General features: G+C 40.6%; 2 protein-coding genes across 2 annotated transcripts; one reads left to right on the plus strand and one right to left on the minus strand.

The window, feature by feature from the left end:
- Window positions 1–731: 731 nt before the first annotated feature.
- batf2 (basic leucine zipper ATF-like transcription factor 2) lies at window positions 732–8,643 on the minus strand. The gene is made up of 3 exons (XM_055901555.1): window positions 8,232–8,643; window positions 7,393–7,512; window positions 732–4,397 (listed from the first exon to the last, which is right to left on the minus strand). The coding sequence occupies exons 1-3, from the start codon at window positions 8,340–8,342 to the stop codon at window positions 3,684–3,686; spliced, it is 945 nt and encodes a 314-aa protein (XP_055757530.1). The 5' UTR covers window positions 8,343–8,643; the 3' UTR covers window positions 732–3,683.
- Window positions 8,644–13,203: 4,560 nt separating this feature from the next.
- arl2 (ADP-ribosylation factor-like 2) lies at window positions 13,204–14,897 on the plus strand. The gene is made up of 5 exons (XM_055901561.1): window positions 13,204–13,442; window positions 13,884–13,994; window positions 14,129–14,291; window positions 14,467–14,547; window positions 14,703–14,897. Exons 1-5 carry the CDS (start codon window positions 13,378–13,380, stop codon window positions 14,835–14,837), a joined length of 555 nt encoding a protein of 184 aa, XP_055757536.1. The 5' UTR covers window positions 13,204–13,377; the 3' UTR covers window positions 14,838–14,897.
- Window positions 14,898–15,631: the final 734 nt, after the last annotated feature.

The raw sequence follows: 15,631 nt of genomic DNA on the forward strand, positions 1-15,631 counted from the left end.
GTATTTGTGGTCCTGGCGACTGGACCTTTTTGGAACACCATAATTTTTGTCTTACTGAGATTTACTTTCAGGGCCCAGGTCTGTCAGGGCCCAGGTCTGACAGAATCTGTACAGAAGATCTAGGTGCTGCTGTAGGCCCTCCTTGGTTGGGGACAGAAGCACCAGATCATTAGCGAACAGTAGACATTTGACATGGTGGCGAGCTCGCAGATGGCGGTTGTCTCAACCATCGCGAGATGGGTGTGTTCATTTCAGGCAAGTTGTAATCGATGGCTATATACCAACAATGTACATTGCTCAAAAAAATAAAGGGAACACTTAAACAACACAATGTAACTCCAAGTCAATCACACTTCTGTTTTGTTGTTTAAGTGTTCCCTTTATTTTTTTGAGCAGTGTATATACACTAGATGACTGTTAGGGGCCGCTGTGTTGAAGTCACCTCATGGTACAAAATGATTTATAATCTATAATACATTTATTAATGTCTACATTCATTGTTGTCACATTTATTCTATTACAGACACCTTAATTCATACAGTTAAATTATATTATGTGAGATAAACAAACAGTTAAATTACATTATGTGAGATAAACAAACAGTTAAATTACATTATGTGAGATAAACATACAACTATATATATATATATATATATATATATATATATATATATATATATATATATATATATATATATATATATATATATATATATACATTTGAAGTCAGAAGTTTACATACACCTTAGCCAAATACATTTAAACTCAGTTTTTCACAATTCCTGACAATTAATCCAAATAAAAATTCCCTGTCTTAGGTCAGTTAGGATCACCACTTTATTTTAAGAATGTGAAATGTCAGAATAATAGCAGAGAGAATTATTTACTTCAGCTTTTATTTCTTTCATCACATTCCCAGTGGGTCAGAAGTTTACACACACTCAATTAGTATTTGGTAGCATTGGCTTTAAATTGTTTATTAACTTGGGTCAAACGTTTCGCGTAGCCTTCCACAAGATTCCCACAATAAGTTGGGTGAATTTTGGCCCATTCCTCCTGACAGAGCTGGTGTAACTGAGTCAGGTTTGTAGGCCTCCTTGCTCGCACACGCTTTTTCAGTTCTGCCCACAAATTTTCTATAGGATTGAGGTCAGGGCTTTGTGATGGCCCCTCCAATACCTTGACTTTGTTGTCCTTAAGCCATTTTCCCACAACTTTGGAAGTATGCTTGGGGTCATTGTCCATTTGGAAGACCCATTTGCGATCAAGCTTTAACTTCCTGACTGATGTCTTGAGATGTTGCTTCAATGTATCCACATAATTTTTCCTCATGATGCCATCTATTTCGTGAAGTGCACCAGTCCCTCCTGCAGCAAAGCACCCCCACAACATGATGCTGCCACTCCCGTGCTTCACGGTTGGGATGGTGTTCTTCGACTTGCAAGCATCCCCCTTTTTCCTCCAAATATAACGATGGTCATTATGGCCAAACAGTTCTATTTTAGTTTTATCAGACCAGAGGACAATTCTCCAAAAAGTAGGATCTTTGTCCACATGTGCAGTTGAAAACCGTAGTCTGGCTTTTTTATGGCGGTTTGGGAACAGTGGCTTCTTCCTTGCTGAGTGGCCTTTCAGGTTATGTCGATATAGGACTCGTTTTACTCTGGATATAGATACTTTTGTACCTGTTTCCTCCAGCATCTTCACAAGGTCCTTTGCTGTTGTTCTGGGATTGATTTACACTTTTCGCACCAAACTAAGTTCAGCTCTAGGAGACAGAAAATAAAATCACTGGCACCCTAACGATCAATTAAAATTGGTGTCGCACTACCAAGTCAAAGGGTTGCGTTCCTGTATGACGGCTGTGTGGTCCCATGGTGTTTATACTTCCGTACTATTGTTTGTACAGATGAACGTGGTACCTTCAGGCGTTTGGAAATTGTTCCCAAGGATAAACCAGACTTGTGGAGGTCTACAATTTTTTTTCTGAGGTCTTGGCTGATTTCATTTGATTTTTCCATGATGTCAAGCAAAGAGGCACTGGGTTTGAAGGTAGGCCTTGAAATACATCCACAGGTACACCTCCAATTGACTCAAATTATGTCAATTAGCCTATCAGAAGCTTCTAAAGCCATCACATCATTTTCTAGAATTTTCCAAGCTGTTTAAAGGCACAGTCAATTTAATCTATGTAAACTTCTGACCCAGTGGACCTGTGATACAGTGAATTATAAGTGAAATAATCTGTCTGTAAACAATTGTGGGAAAAATTACTTGTGTCATGCACAAAGTAGATGTCCTAACCGACTTGCCAAAACTATAATTTGATAACAAAAATTTGTGGAGTGGTTGAAAATGAGTTTTAATGACTCCAACTTAAGTGTATGTAAACTTCCGACTTCAACTGTATATATAAAAAACAATGGGTACATATTGAATATGTCCACGTTCATCCCCAGAATCTTTTCACGTGTCTATTTTCTGAAAAGAGCTGTGCAGCAACGCCCCCCATCCAAACTGCCAGAGCTTGAGAGGATCTGCTGAGAAGAATGGGAGAAACTCCCCAAATACAGGTGTGCCAAGCTTGTAGCGTCATACCCAAGAAGACTCCAGGCTGTAATCGCTGCCAAAGGTGCTTCAACAAAGTACTGAGTAAATGGTCTGAATGCTTTTGTAAATGTGATATTTCAGTATTTTTTATTTGTAATAAAAAAATCATTTCTAAAAACCTCTTTTTGCTTTGTCATTATGGGTTATTGTGTGTAGATTGATGAGTAAAAAATACAATTTAGTCCATTTTAGAATAAGGCTGTAACGTAACAAAATGTGAAGGGGTCTGAATACCTTCTGAAGGCACTGCTATGCCCAAGGTGCATTGAATCTGTTCTGGCTGGTGGTGGCTCAACGTCCTATTTAAGACACTTTATGTTGGAGTTTCCCTTATTTTGGCAGTTACCTGTATATCCTATGTTTAAACCTAAATCTGAGGTATTTTGAATATAGACGTAGTTTATATCTTATGAGATGTGGTCTTCCAAATACAGTCATATGCTATTTGTTTTGTCTATAGCCTGTTCATACATTTGCAGCTTAAAAAAAAAAGAAAAGTCCATTTGAATTGTTGATTTTATACACAAATAAATTAACTCAATATGTGAGGTTCTAATGAAGAATTTAAAAGCTTATACCAATCAATCAATCAATTATTCCACTCTCAAAGAAGTTCATCACCGACCAATGATCAGGGCCAATAGGCTGTTATGACCAATGAACAGGGCCAATAGGCTGTTATGACCAATGAACAGTGCCGGTTATTCAAAAACACAAACAGTAAATCAACATAACAGCTACAGAATTCCTCACAAGATGTGAACAACCATTACATGTGCTTGGTATATACATGTACCAAACACCAGAGTCCATAAACTTTAAGTGTCTTTCTGTTCTTCTCTACAGAAACCTAAATTAGTCTTTCATAGGGTGCCAGGAATCTTACCCCACGAAAGACACATCATCACAGACGTTGGCTGTAGATCACCTGGTGGTTGTCTGCCGATGGACAGTGGAGATTCAACATGGAGATTCGTCAGGAAATTGCCAGAAAATCAGTAGTGATGTTCTGTGGTCAGAGGCGATAACCACCGGCTGATTTCAACTATTCGCCAAACAGTGTGATCGGTCCATTAGAACTCGCCCCAGGTGGGTGATGGAAGGTCGCAGAGCCAATCAGGACTGTCCAGGATGTCGGAGAGGGAAAATTCTATTGGCGGTTCAATGGCTGGGGTAGACAAGTTCAGAGGGTACAGGGTCAAAGGGTAGGAGTTGGATGACAGAGTAGGGGCAGGGATAGTTGGAGGGGCAAAATTAGTTATTGGGGTTGTTGGATGGGCAAGATTATTTATTGGGGTAGTTAGAGGGGAAATATTAGCTATTGGGGTAATTAGAGAGCCACAAAGATTGTTTGGGGCAATCAGAGAGGCAATATTAGATATTGGGGAATATAGAGTGGAAAGCAAAGGGTAGGGGTTAGTCACATGGGCAGTTGAAGGAACAGTGACGAGAGTGGAGAGTGGTAAAGAGGCAGGGGCAGGTAAACAAGCCCTCTGCCCTCCAGTTACTGGGGTAAGAAGAGAGCCCGGGGTAGTTTGAGGGGACACAGCGGGTGCCGGGGTAGTTTGAGGGGACACAGCGGGTGCCGGGATAGTCACAGGGGCAATAGATGACGCGGAGGGGGACAGGATCTGGCAGCAGGGGGCATTGGCGGGTACAGAGGAGGGCCGGAGGGTGCAGAGAGGTTCATGTTGCTCCAGCGTGGCTGTGTAGAGCCGGAACTCTCTTCTCAGACCAGCAATCTCCTTCGCTAGAGCTAAGTTAGCACTTTCTGCGGTCTGTAGCTCCTAGAGAGAGAGAGAGAGAGATATGTTGGTTAGCATTGCTATTATTAGCAATACTAATATGCAAACACACACACACACAAACCAACAGTGAGCTACAAAAGTGGCATTTCTTATTATTGTTTAGGCTCTGTACTCCAACACGTTGGATGTTAAATGATACCATGACAACGAGGTTAAAGTGCAGACTGTCATCTTTAATTTGAAAGTGTTTTCATCCTTATCGTGTGAACCGTTTAGAAATGAATTCACTTTTTGTACATCGTCCCTCCATTTTAGGGACCAAAAGTATTGAGACAAACGAATGGTAAATAATGAATAATTACGAGTGACAAAGTTAGACACAAATATCATACCTCTCCCCAAAAAAATGCTAACCTCCTCTGTTATTGTAATGGTGAGAGGTTAGCATGTGTCTTGGGGGTATGATATTTGTGCGTCTGTAACTTTCTCACTCATAATTATTCACGATTCATTCAGGATTATCAGTAACCATGGTAGCATTCACTATAATCTAGACATGTTTAGAAACGTGTTCTTATTTACAATAAAAGTGACTCTAAAATGACACAATACATTATTTACCATTCATTTCTATTGGGCACAAAATAATCTGAAACACAACCAAAACAAACAGCAAATGCATCCAACAAATTTGTAGAGTCACAAGCTTGATGTAGTCAATATGTGCTATGAATATGGGACCAAATACTGAACTTTTGACTACTTTAATACACAAGTGAATTTGTCTCAACACTTTTTGTCCCCTAAAATGGGGGGACTATGTACAAAAAAGTGCTGTAATTTCTAAACTCTTCACCTGATATGAAAATAACCTCAAATTAAAGCTGACAGTCTGCACTTTAACCTCGTAGTCATTGTATCATTTAAAATCCAAAGTACTGGAGTATAGAGCCAAAACAATAATTAATTTTAAAAAAATGGTCACTGTCCCAGTACTTCTGGAGCTCATTCTATTCCACTGGGGGAACATCCTGTTCTTAGACAGAGTAATTGTGGTTTGAAGAGAGAGAAAGTGAAAGTTGGTTCTGATTCTAGGACAGAGGTTGAGGATAGCCTGCAGAATTTCTTAACTAAATGGCCCAATAAAAATGTGTGTGTCTGACTGTCGGTGTTGGGGAAGCTCCTCTATAGTTCACCAAGCTACCAAGCTACTTTCACACTGGAAGAAGTAAAGCTACATGTTGGCAGTGTGTAGTTCCAGGAGTTAGCTGCACCGCTACATGGTAAAACAGTAGTGTGTAGTTCCAGTAGTTAGCTGCACCGCTACATGGTAAAACAGTAGTGTGTAGTTCCAGGAGTTAGCTGCACCGCTACATGGTAAAACAGTAGTGTGTAGTTCCAGTAGTTAGCTACACCGCTACATGGTAAAACAGTAGTGTGTAGTTCCAGGAGTTAGCTACACCGCTACATGGTAAAACAGTAGTGTGTAGTTCCAGTAGTTAGCTGCACCGCTACATGGTAAAACAGTAGTGTGTAGTTCCAGGAGTTAGCTACACCGCTACATGGTAAAACAGTAGTGTGTAGTTCCAGTAGTTAGCTGCACCGCTACATGGTAAAACAGTAGTGTGTAGTTCCCGTAGTTAGCTACACCGCTACATGGTAAAACAGTAGTGTGTAGTTCCAGGAGTTAGCTACACCGCTACATGGTAAAACAGTAGTGTGTAGTTCCAGGAGTTAGCTGCACCGCTACATGGTAAAACAGTAGTGTGTAGTTCCAGGAGTTAGCTACACCGCTACATGGTAAAACAGTAGTGTGTAGTTCCAGTAGTTAGCTGCACCGCTACATGGTAAAACAGTAGTGTGTAGTTCCAGGAGTTAGCTGCACCGCTACATGGTAAAACAGTAGTGTGTAGTTCCAGTAGTTAGCTACACCGCTACATGGTAAAACAGTAGTGTGTAGTTCCAGTAGTTAGCTACACCGCTACATGGTAAAACAGTAGTGTGTAGTTCCAGGAGTTAGCTACACCGCTACATGGTAAAACAGTAGTGTGTAGTTCCAGTAGTTAGCTGCACCGCTACATGGTAAAACAGTAGTGTGTAGTTCCAGGAGTTAGCTGCACCGCTACATGGTAAAACAGTAGTGTGTAGTTCCAGGAGTTAGCTACACCGCTACACAGCTATATGGTGGTGGTGTGAGTGTCATAAATAAAGTTGCCACCCTATTCCCTATGTAGTGTACTATGAGGAAGGGAGAGGGGGAGGGAGGGAGGGAGGGGTGAGAGAGGCAGGGAGGGGTGAGAGAGGGAGGGGTGAGAGAGGCAGGGAGGGGTGAGAGAGGGAGGAGAGAGGCAGGGAGGGGTGAGTGGGGGAGGAGAGAGACAGGGAGGGTTTCTCTTTAGAGCAAGGGTTTCCCAGAAATGCTCTGCCTGACTGCACAGGCAGATTGCATCACACACACACACCATAGTTATAGATCCCTGACCCTCTCTGTGAGTAACCAGCCTTACTATAAACCACATGCATGAGAGTACACACAGGAGGAAGTGAACAATGGGAAGGTGGGAGGTAGGGGGAGAGAGTCAGAGAGAGAGACAGAGAGACAGAGAAAGAGAGAGAGACAGAGGCCGAGAGAGATAAAGAGAGAGATAAAGAGAAACAGATAAAGAGAGACCGAGAGAGATAAAGAGATATACATAATATGACAATTGAAATGTCTTCATTCTTTTGGAACTTTTGAAAGTGTAATGTTTACTGTTCATTTTTTATTTAACTTTTGTTTATTATCTATTTCACTTGCTTTGGCAATGTAAACATATGTTTCCCATGCCAATAAAGACCTTAAATTTAAATAGAAATGAGAGAGAGAGTTGAGGATGAAAGAGAGAAACTGAAAATATACAAGAAAAGTTAAGAAGTGAGAGAGAAAGCAAAAGGGAGAGGAAAAGAGAGTAAGAGACAACAAAGAACATGAGAGAAAGAGAGGATAAATGTAAAGGAGAGAAATCTGGGTTAAAGATAAAGGAGCCAGACTGACCTGGTGGAGAATGTCTGCTCTCTCTGTCTGTTTTTTCCTGCTCTTCCTGGCAGCGTCTCTGTTCTTCACTCTTCTTTTACCTCTCCGGTCCACACTCACTCCTTTCTGTCCTCCTCTCTCCTGGAAATAAAATGTGTGATCAACTCAGTAACATACAGGTTATAATACACCTTAATAAAAATAAAACTGTGATATTTATCCGCTGATCTGGCCACCTGTACGCCCAGGTGATCTATAACTAGCGATCTGACCACCTGTACGCCCAGGTGATCTATAACTAGTGATCTGACCACCTGTACGCCCAGGTGATCTATAACTAGTGATCTGACCACCTGTACGCCCAGGTGATCTATAACTAGTGATCTGACCACCTGTATGCCCAGGTGATCTATAACTAGTGATCTGACCACCTGTACGCCCAGGTGATCTATAACTAGTGATCTGACCACCTGTATGCCCAGGTGATCTATAACTAGTGATCTGACCACCTGTACGCCCAGGTGATCTATAACTAGTGATCTGACCACCTGTACGCCCAGGTGATCTATAACTAGTGATCTGACCACCTGTACGCCCAGGTTATAACCACTTTGGGTCATGGAGAGCTACAAGGTGTGCTGTAAATGTCTTAATGCTGGGCTGGAACAAAACCCTGCACATCATATAGGAACACTGGTTGCTGTTTTATAGTCTACTACAAATGTAGAATGAGGAAAGTATTACACCAGCATCACAAACAATTTGATCATCATTTCATTATCTTAATACTTATACTAGACAATAAGTGATTCATTATGCAGTGACTTGCTATTAATATCTCAATAAACAGTGTAACTTACCGATTCAGATGGGCTTGGGCAGTCCTCGCCGGAGAAAGACGTGCCGCTGCCTTCTGATCGCGAGTCGACGAAGGATGCCACCAGCGGCATATCTGTTAGTAAAGGTCCCATATGGTGCAACGTTAACCGCAGCAGCAAATAAAGGGAACGTTTCTAAGCGGCCACAGACAAAGATGTATGCATTTCCTTTTCAAGACTGGATATGGGGGCTACGGTATTCCTATGATCTTCTCAACTTGTTGTAAAATCCTACAGCGCCTCCTTGGATAAATGGGCAGGATATTGGCTGTCAGTTTCCCTGCAGACGTCTCTTTACGCTTGTATTGCAGAAGCTATTGCTTTCACTCTTATAATGTTTGTAGAAACCGCCCACCTGTTTGTACAGTAGGGCAGTACTTTAAGGACGAGAAGAGAGGGGAGGGGGGCTAGTGTCTTGTGCTTTCAGTTTCAGTTTATTCTAAATGGCATGGTTGCAAAGTAACAGGCGGAAGTTGATCAACGGGCGCGCGGCGGACATGACCATATTTGACCGTGCTTTCCTATTCGACACCACGTGCTGGGAATTTTGTGATTTGTAGGAAGTGTAGAGGATGTCAAGCAGAAACGTGGCGATTTATTTATTATTATTTTTGTTTTATTATTATAATGTATTTTTTATTGCAACAATCATAACAATATTACACATCAACACAGGGACATTCCTGTGAATACAATGAAAACAATATAGTAAAAGAACACCAGTTGAAACGCCCCCAATATTATTCGGAAATAAATTACAAAAAAAATAATAATTCAGAACATCATTTATATGTGACATGGCAATGAGACATTAACAGACATTCAGAGACATGACTACTAATCATTTTTCCAACTTTTTAAGTTTCACAAATTTGAGGCATTTATAAAATTGTAACAGTTCAATGAAGAAAAAAGAAACAGCACAATAAGACATTTTTCCACCCCATTTACATTTCTGAATATAATATTTGGCCAAGAGAATAATAATGTTAATAAAATAGTTATGATCGGAATTACAACGATAAACAATGCCATTTAACATCATCCAAGGTAAACATAGGTAATTCTGGAGATTTTATACACAAGCATTCATGAATTTCAACCCATAGTTTACGAGAATGGCGACATGAAACAAATGAATGCTCTATAGATTCTGAACCAGAGGAACAAAAAAACACTAGGATTTTTGACAAAATTGAATCTTATGTGCAAGAAATCATTAACAGGGTAGATGGAAGAAAATATTTGAAAATTTGTTTCTTTAACTTTTGGGATAAATGGAAAATAGTGGTAAAAGGTAAAAGGTAGTTGCTTTTGACCACAGCATGGGTTGGTCACATCAATAACAATATGTTGAATTATAATCACCCAAAATTACTTCATTAACTGCCAATCGTATCCACTTAGTTTTTTGTTTTTTTTATCCAAAAGATTCAAATCATTAATTTGTAAACTTAGAAAAGAGGGAACAATCTCATAACATAACAAAGTGTTCTTCGAGTCATTCATTTGTAAACTTGGAAAAGAGGGAACAACCTCATTATATAACAAAGTGTTCATAATAAGTCCCAAGTATAGAAAGTGGAATTGCTTTGCAAACCTTCATATATTCTCTCTGAGTAATATTAACCAGAAATTTACCAATGAACTCATCAAACGGCAAAAACTCCCCAGTGTTGTCTCACAAATCACATAGAAAAGTAATATTCTTGTCAAACCAAAAGCCTTTGAAAAATGGAATATCCTATTAATTTTAATAACTCTATTGTTCCAAATCAATGTTTCATGGGGGAAAAAAATTGTGCTTGAATATAATTTTCCAGATAAAATAAAATTTGCGGGTGAAACTTAGACAATTGAACAGGTAATTTTGGAGGGTCAAAATCCCATTTCATTAGGAATTCAAGTCCACTAAGGCTAATAAACAGACTGTTAGGGATATGATTGCCACATAGAGGCAGGATTAAACAGACATAATTTCAATCAACGTGGAGAATTTCGCTGGGACGGATCGTGGATAGGCTGGAGACATAGGCTTACTTACATTTGAAGTCGGAAGTTTACATACACTTAGGTTGGAGTCATTAAAACTCGTTTTTCAACCACTCCACAAATGTCTTGTTAACAAACTATAGTTTTGGCAAGTCGGTTAGGACATCTACTTTGTGCTTGACACAAGTAATTTTTCCAACAATTGTTTACAGACAGATTATTTCACTTATAATTCACTGTATCACAATTCCAGTGGGTCAGAAGTTTACATACACCAAGTTGACTGTGCCTTTAAACAGCTTGGAAAAATCTAGAAAATTATGTCATGGCTTTAGAAGTTTCTGATAGGCTAATTGACATCATTTGAGTATATTGGAGATGTACCTGTGGGTGTATGTCAAGGCCTACCTTCAAACACAGTGCCTCTTTGCTTGACATCATGGGGAAATCTAAAGAAATCAGCCAAGACCTCAGGGAAAAAATTGTAGACCTCCACAAGTCTGGTTCATCCTTGGGAGCAATTTCCAAACGCCTGAAGGTACCACGTTCATCTGTACAAACAATAGTACGGAAGTATAAGCACCATGGGACCACGCAACCGTCTTACCGCTCAGGATGGAGACGCGTTCTGTCTCCTAGAGATGAACGTACTTTGGTGCGAAAAGTGCAAATCAATCCCAGAACAACAGCAAAGGACCTTGTGAAGATGCTGGAGGAACCAGGAACAAAAGTATCTTTATCCACAGTTAAACGAGTCCTATATCGACATAATCTGAGCAAGGAAAAAGCCACTGCTCCAAAACCGCCATAAAAAAAGACAGACTACGGTTTGCAACTGCACATGGGGACAAAGTTTGTACTTTTTGGAGAAATGTCCTCTGGTCTGATGAAACAAAAATAAAACTGTTTGGCCATAATGACCATCGTTATATTTGGAGGAAAAAGGGGGAGGCTTGCAAGCCGAAGAACACCATCCCAACCGTGAAGCACGGGGGTTGGCAGCATCATGTTGTGGGGGTGCTTTGCTGCAGGACGGACTGGTGCACTTCACAAAATAGATGGCATCATGAGGAAAGAAAATTATGTGGATACATTGAAGCAACATCTCAAGACGTTAGTCAGGAAGTTAAAGCTTGGTCGCAAATAGGTCTTCCATATAGACAATGACCCCAAGCATATTGTGGCAATATAGCTTAAGGACAACAAAGTCAAAGTATTGGACGGACCATCACAAAGCCCTGACCTCAATCCTATAGAACATTTGTGGGCAGAACTGAAAAAGTGTGTGCGAGCAAGGAGGCCTACAAACCTGACTCAGTTACACCAGCTCTGTCAGGAGGAATGGGCCAACATTCACCCAACTTATTGTGGGAAGCTTGTGGAAGGCTACGTGAAACGTTTGACCCAAGTTAAACAATTTAAAGGCAATGCTACCAAATACTAATTGAGTGTATGTAAACTTCTGACCCAATGGGAATGTGATGAAAGAAATAAAAGCTGAAATAAATCATTCTCTCTACTATTATTCTGACATTTCCCATTCTTAAAAATAAAGTGGTGATCCTAACTGACCCTAGACAGGGAATTCTTACTAGGATTAAATGTCAGGATTTGTGAAAAACTGAGTTTAAATGTATTTGGCTAAGGTGCATGTAAACTTATATATTTATTTTGAGTAAATCAGGTAGATTGTTTGCTACATACGATTGCTGTTACACATTACTACAAAGACCAACATCATCGTCATAGTCTAATCACGAATCGAATAAGAAACGTCAAATAACTGACCAAACGATTTGATCATAACTGGATATACGAAAGTATGTGGACACCCCTTCAAATTAGTGGATTCGGCTATTTCAACCACACTCTTTGCTGACTGGTGTATGTAATCGAGCACACCGCCATGCAATCTCCATAGACAAACATTGGCAGTAGAATGGCTTTACTGAAGAGTTCAGTGACTTTCAACGTGGCACAATCATTTAAATATATATATTTTTTTAAATGTAACCTTTATTTAACTAGGCAAGTCACTTAAGAACAAATTCTTATTTACAATGACGGCCTACACCGTCCAAACCCGGACGACGCTGGGCCAATTGTGCGCCGCCCTATGGGACTCCCAATCACGGCCGGTTGTGATTCCGCCTGGATAGGATGCCACCTTTCCAGCAAGTCAGTTAATCAAATTTCTTCCCCGTTAGAGCTGCCCCGGTCAACTTTTATGTGCTGTTATTGTGAAGTGGAAACGTCTAGGAGCAACAAAGTGGTAGGCCACACAACTCCATATTAATGTCCATGATTTTGGCATGAGATGTTCGACAGCAGGTGTCCACATTCTTTTGGTCATGTATGTGTATGTCTATTAAGAGAAGAATAAACTACTCTAAGCCCGATGACACTACAGCCTGGTGTTATAGTCTCCATAAAATGTAAAGTTTGGATTTAAACAATAATCTATAATGAAGTAAGAATTGTTCCTTTTGAACAATCTAATGCCTACAATATCTCCTAACATTGTCGTCCCTGATATGAACCGCGTGTTGCGCTATTTGGTCACAAAATATAAGGTCGTCACTAGTTACCACAGCCACAAAGTCATATAGCCCTCCTATTTCTACAATTCCTTTTCTTAAAATTAGATTTAAACCTAACCCCTCTGCTAACCTTATACCCAACCCTAACCAAGACCACAAAAGCACATTCATTTTTGTTTTCATGAATTTTTACAATATAGGCAATTTTGATCTTTTCGCTGGGGTAACTAGAGAAAACCAAAATATACGTTTCCAAACGTTTGTTGCTCCCTCTGAAATAACACAGCCGCACCTTTGCCTTGGTGGCGGTTTACGAATCAAATAGCCTAAAGCATTTTGAGTGACGCTGAAGTAAACCAATCATATGTTGATCTGAAGCTTGTCCCAAACATTCACCAATCCATGATTAGAGCAGGCGGGACTACTTTAGTATCAACTTCCTGCTTGTCTTGGAGCTGCGTGCTTGTTTTAGATAGCAACGGTAATGAGAGACAATTTATGTGTTGATATTATAACCAAAAGGTAAAACATTATACCACTATTTATCTTGTGTTACTTCCGTTTTATATTAAATAGTTTATCAAACGTTCGTCACGATGGGTTTGTTGACGATACTGAAGAAAATGAAGCACAAGGAGCGAGAGATGCGACTACTTATGTTGTATCCTTTTTTGCTGCAATGAAATAAGATTTGTGATGAGTTAGTTAGCTATGATGTTTACCTATCTATAGCTACATGACTATATGTACTAGATAAACCACTTTCATCCGCGTATCTACCTATGTGATCGGACTAGTTTGTCGCCTGCCTTTGGGCCTGATACATTTGTGTTTTCTAAAGTGGCCAGTTAGCTGTGGTCATCTAGCTTCGCTTGTCAGCAAGTAAGCCTAGCTAGCTACCAGTCACATCCATAGCTAGGCTACATATCTTACCATGTTTATAAGCTACGTTTGTTAACCCACTGGCTGACATGGTTAAAACGATTACTCAGCTATATGGCTATCACTGCCTTATAACAAGTGCTGCAAATGATGTGTCACCCTCTAATCTGTACGGAGGTCCCCCCCCTGGCCATTGCCAGTCCTTAATCATGTACTACAGGGGTTTAGACAATGCTGGTAAGACCACTATTCTGAAGAAGTTCAATGGCGAGGATGTGAGTACCATCTCTCCTACACTGGGGTTCAATATCAAAACTTTGGAACATAAAGGGTAAGTCAGAACACACCAGCATCATCAGCAGAGTCATTTTACACCGCTTCTCTAAGGCACATGGAGAATACACACCTTTCATTAAATCCTCTCTTTTCATCCTCCCCTCTTCTCCCCGTCGTCATCCTCCTCAGGTTCAAGTTAAACATCTGGGACGTGGGCGGTCAGAAATCCCTTCGTTCTTACTGGAGGAACTACTTTGAGAGCACCGATGGGTTGGTGTGGGTGGTGGACAGCGCAGACAGACTGAGACTGGAGGACTGCAGACAGGAACTCAGCTCTCTGCTGCTGGAGGAGGTACACACACACATACAGACAGAGGAGTAAACACCAAAAACTCACACACAGGCATGGAGGAGTGTATACCACACACAAACATTTATGAATTACTAACTGTTGATGTTTCTCTCCCTTTATCTACATGTTTCTCTCCCTTTATCTACACTCTCTTTTTCTCTCTCTTCCTCTCTAGAGGTTATCAGGAGCTACTCTCCTGGTGTTCGCCAACAAACAGGATCTTCCTGGATCCCTGAGTAAAGAGACCATTCGAGAGGTGGGAACACAGTACCCCCCCATACACACACTCCCTCACAATTTCTGTGTTTTTATCATTCGTGGGTTGGAAATACATTGTTTGATAACTTTGATTTCATGTCTAATACTTGTATTCATCTATTACTGTGTGTGTGTGTGTGTGTGTGTGTGTAGGCCCTGGGTCTGGATGACATTAAGACCCACCACTGGTGTATCATCGGCTGCAGTGCTGTGACAGGAGAGAACCTACTGACCGGAGTAGACTGGCTACTGGATGACATCGCTGCACGCGTCTTCACTGCAGATTAACATCCTGGGTGCTGCATTAATAAAACACATCTGAAGAAGCTTCAGTGTTTCTCAAACTCCGCTCTGTGGGATGTTGTTTGCTGACAACTTAATCAGTTCTATAATGCTAGTCTTTAGGGGAAGTTTCCCGGACACAGATGCTTTTCAGTCCAGGACTAGGGTTAATTGGTTTCCAGGAAACCGCCCCTAAATGTGCAATTGCACAAAACCTATCTTTCCTGTCCCTGATTAGAAAAAGGTTGAGAAACACTACTAGGCCAGTCTGGGTACCTGTGTGTTTATGCCATCATGCCACTGCACTGCTTGTCATGTCAAACAACAAGGAGTGGGATAACATCACAAAGCAGGAAAACAGTTTTAGAAAGATACCGGTAAGCTTGAAATGGCCGTGGTCTAATTGACTCAACAACCAAAACACACATCAGCGTTTTGAATGAACTCAAATCAATTCATTTGCGGTTGTTATGAAAATTAGCTGGCTAACTCATTGGTGCTGCTTTGTAGTACACCTGTCAGATCTGTTAGGCTGCTACTAGACAGTACCATCATACTGAGTGATAACTTTACAGTGGTTGGTTGGTTTTCTGCCAACCAGTGCCTCACTTCAATGCATCTGTTATTAAAATTCAGTCACCCCACCATGGTTAGTGTTGGTGTGTAACTGTTCATTAAATTCAGTCATCCCACCATGGTTAGTGTTGGTGTATAACTGTATATTAAATTCAGTCACCCCACCATGGTTAGTGTTGGTGTATAACTGTATATTAAATTCAGTCACCCCACCATGGTTAGTG

The sequence above is a fragment of the Salvelinus fontinalis genome, chromosome 36 (assembly GCF_029448725.1).
Source record: "Salvelinus fontinalis isolate EN_2023a chromosome 36, ASM2944872v1, whole genome shotgun sequence".
Taxonomy (NCBI): Eukaryota; Metazoa; Chordata; class Actinopteri; order Salmoniformes; family Salmonidae; genus Salvelinus; species Salvelinus fontinalis.

Coding starts and splice junctions, on each gene's coding strand:
- batf2 (XM_055901555.1), bottom strand. CDS start 8,342: ATGGGACCTTTACTAACAGATATGCCGCTGGTGGCATCCTTCGTCGAC. Junction 7,513..8,231: donor GCCCAAGCCCATCTGAATCG/GTAAGTTACACT, acceptor TTTTATTTCCAG/GAGAGAGGAGGACAGAAAGG. Junction 4,398..7,392: donor GAGCAGACATTCTCCACCAG/GTCAGTCTGGCT, acceptor CTCTCTCTCTAG/GAGCTACAGACCGCAGAAAG.
- arl2 (XM_055901561.1), top strand. CDS start 13,378: ATGGGTTTGTTGACGATACTGAAGAAAATGAAGCACAAGGAGCGAGAG. Junction 13,443..13,883: donor GAGATGCGACTACTTATGTT/GTATCCTTTTTT, acceptor CATGTACTACAG/GGGTTTAGACAATGCTGGTA. Junction 13,995..14,128: donor AAAACTTTGGAACATAAAGG/GTAAGTCAGAAC, acceptor CATCCTCCTCAG/GTTCAAGTTAAACATCTGGG.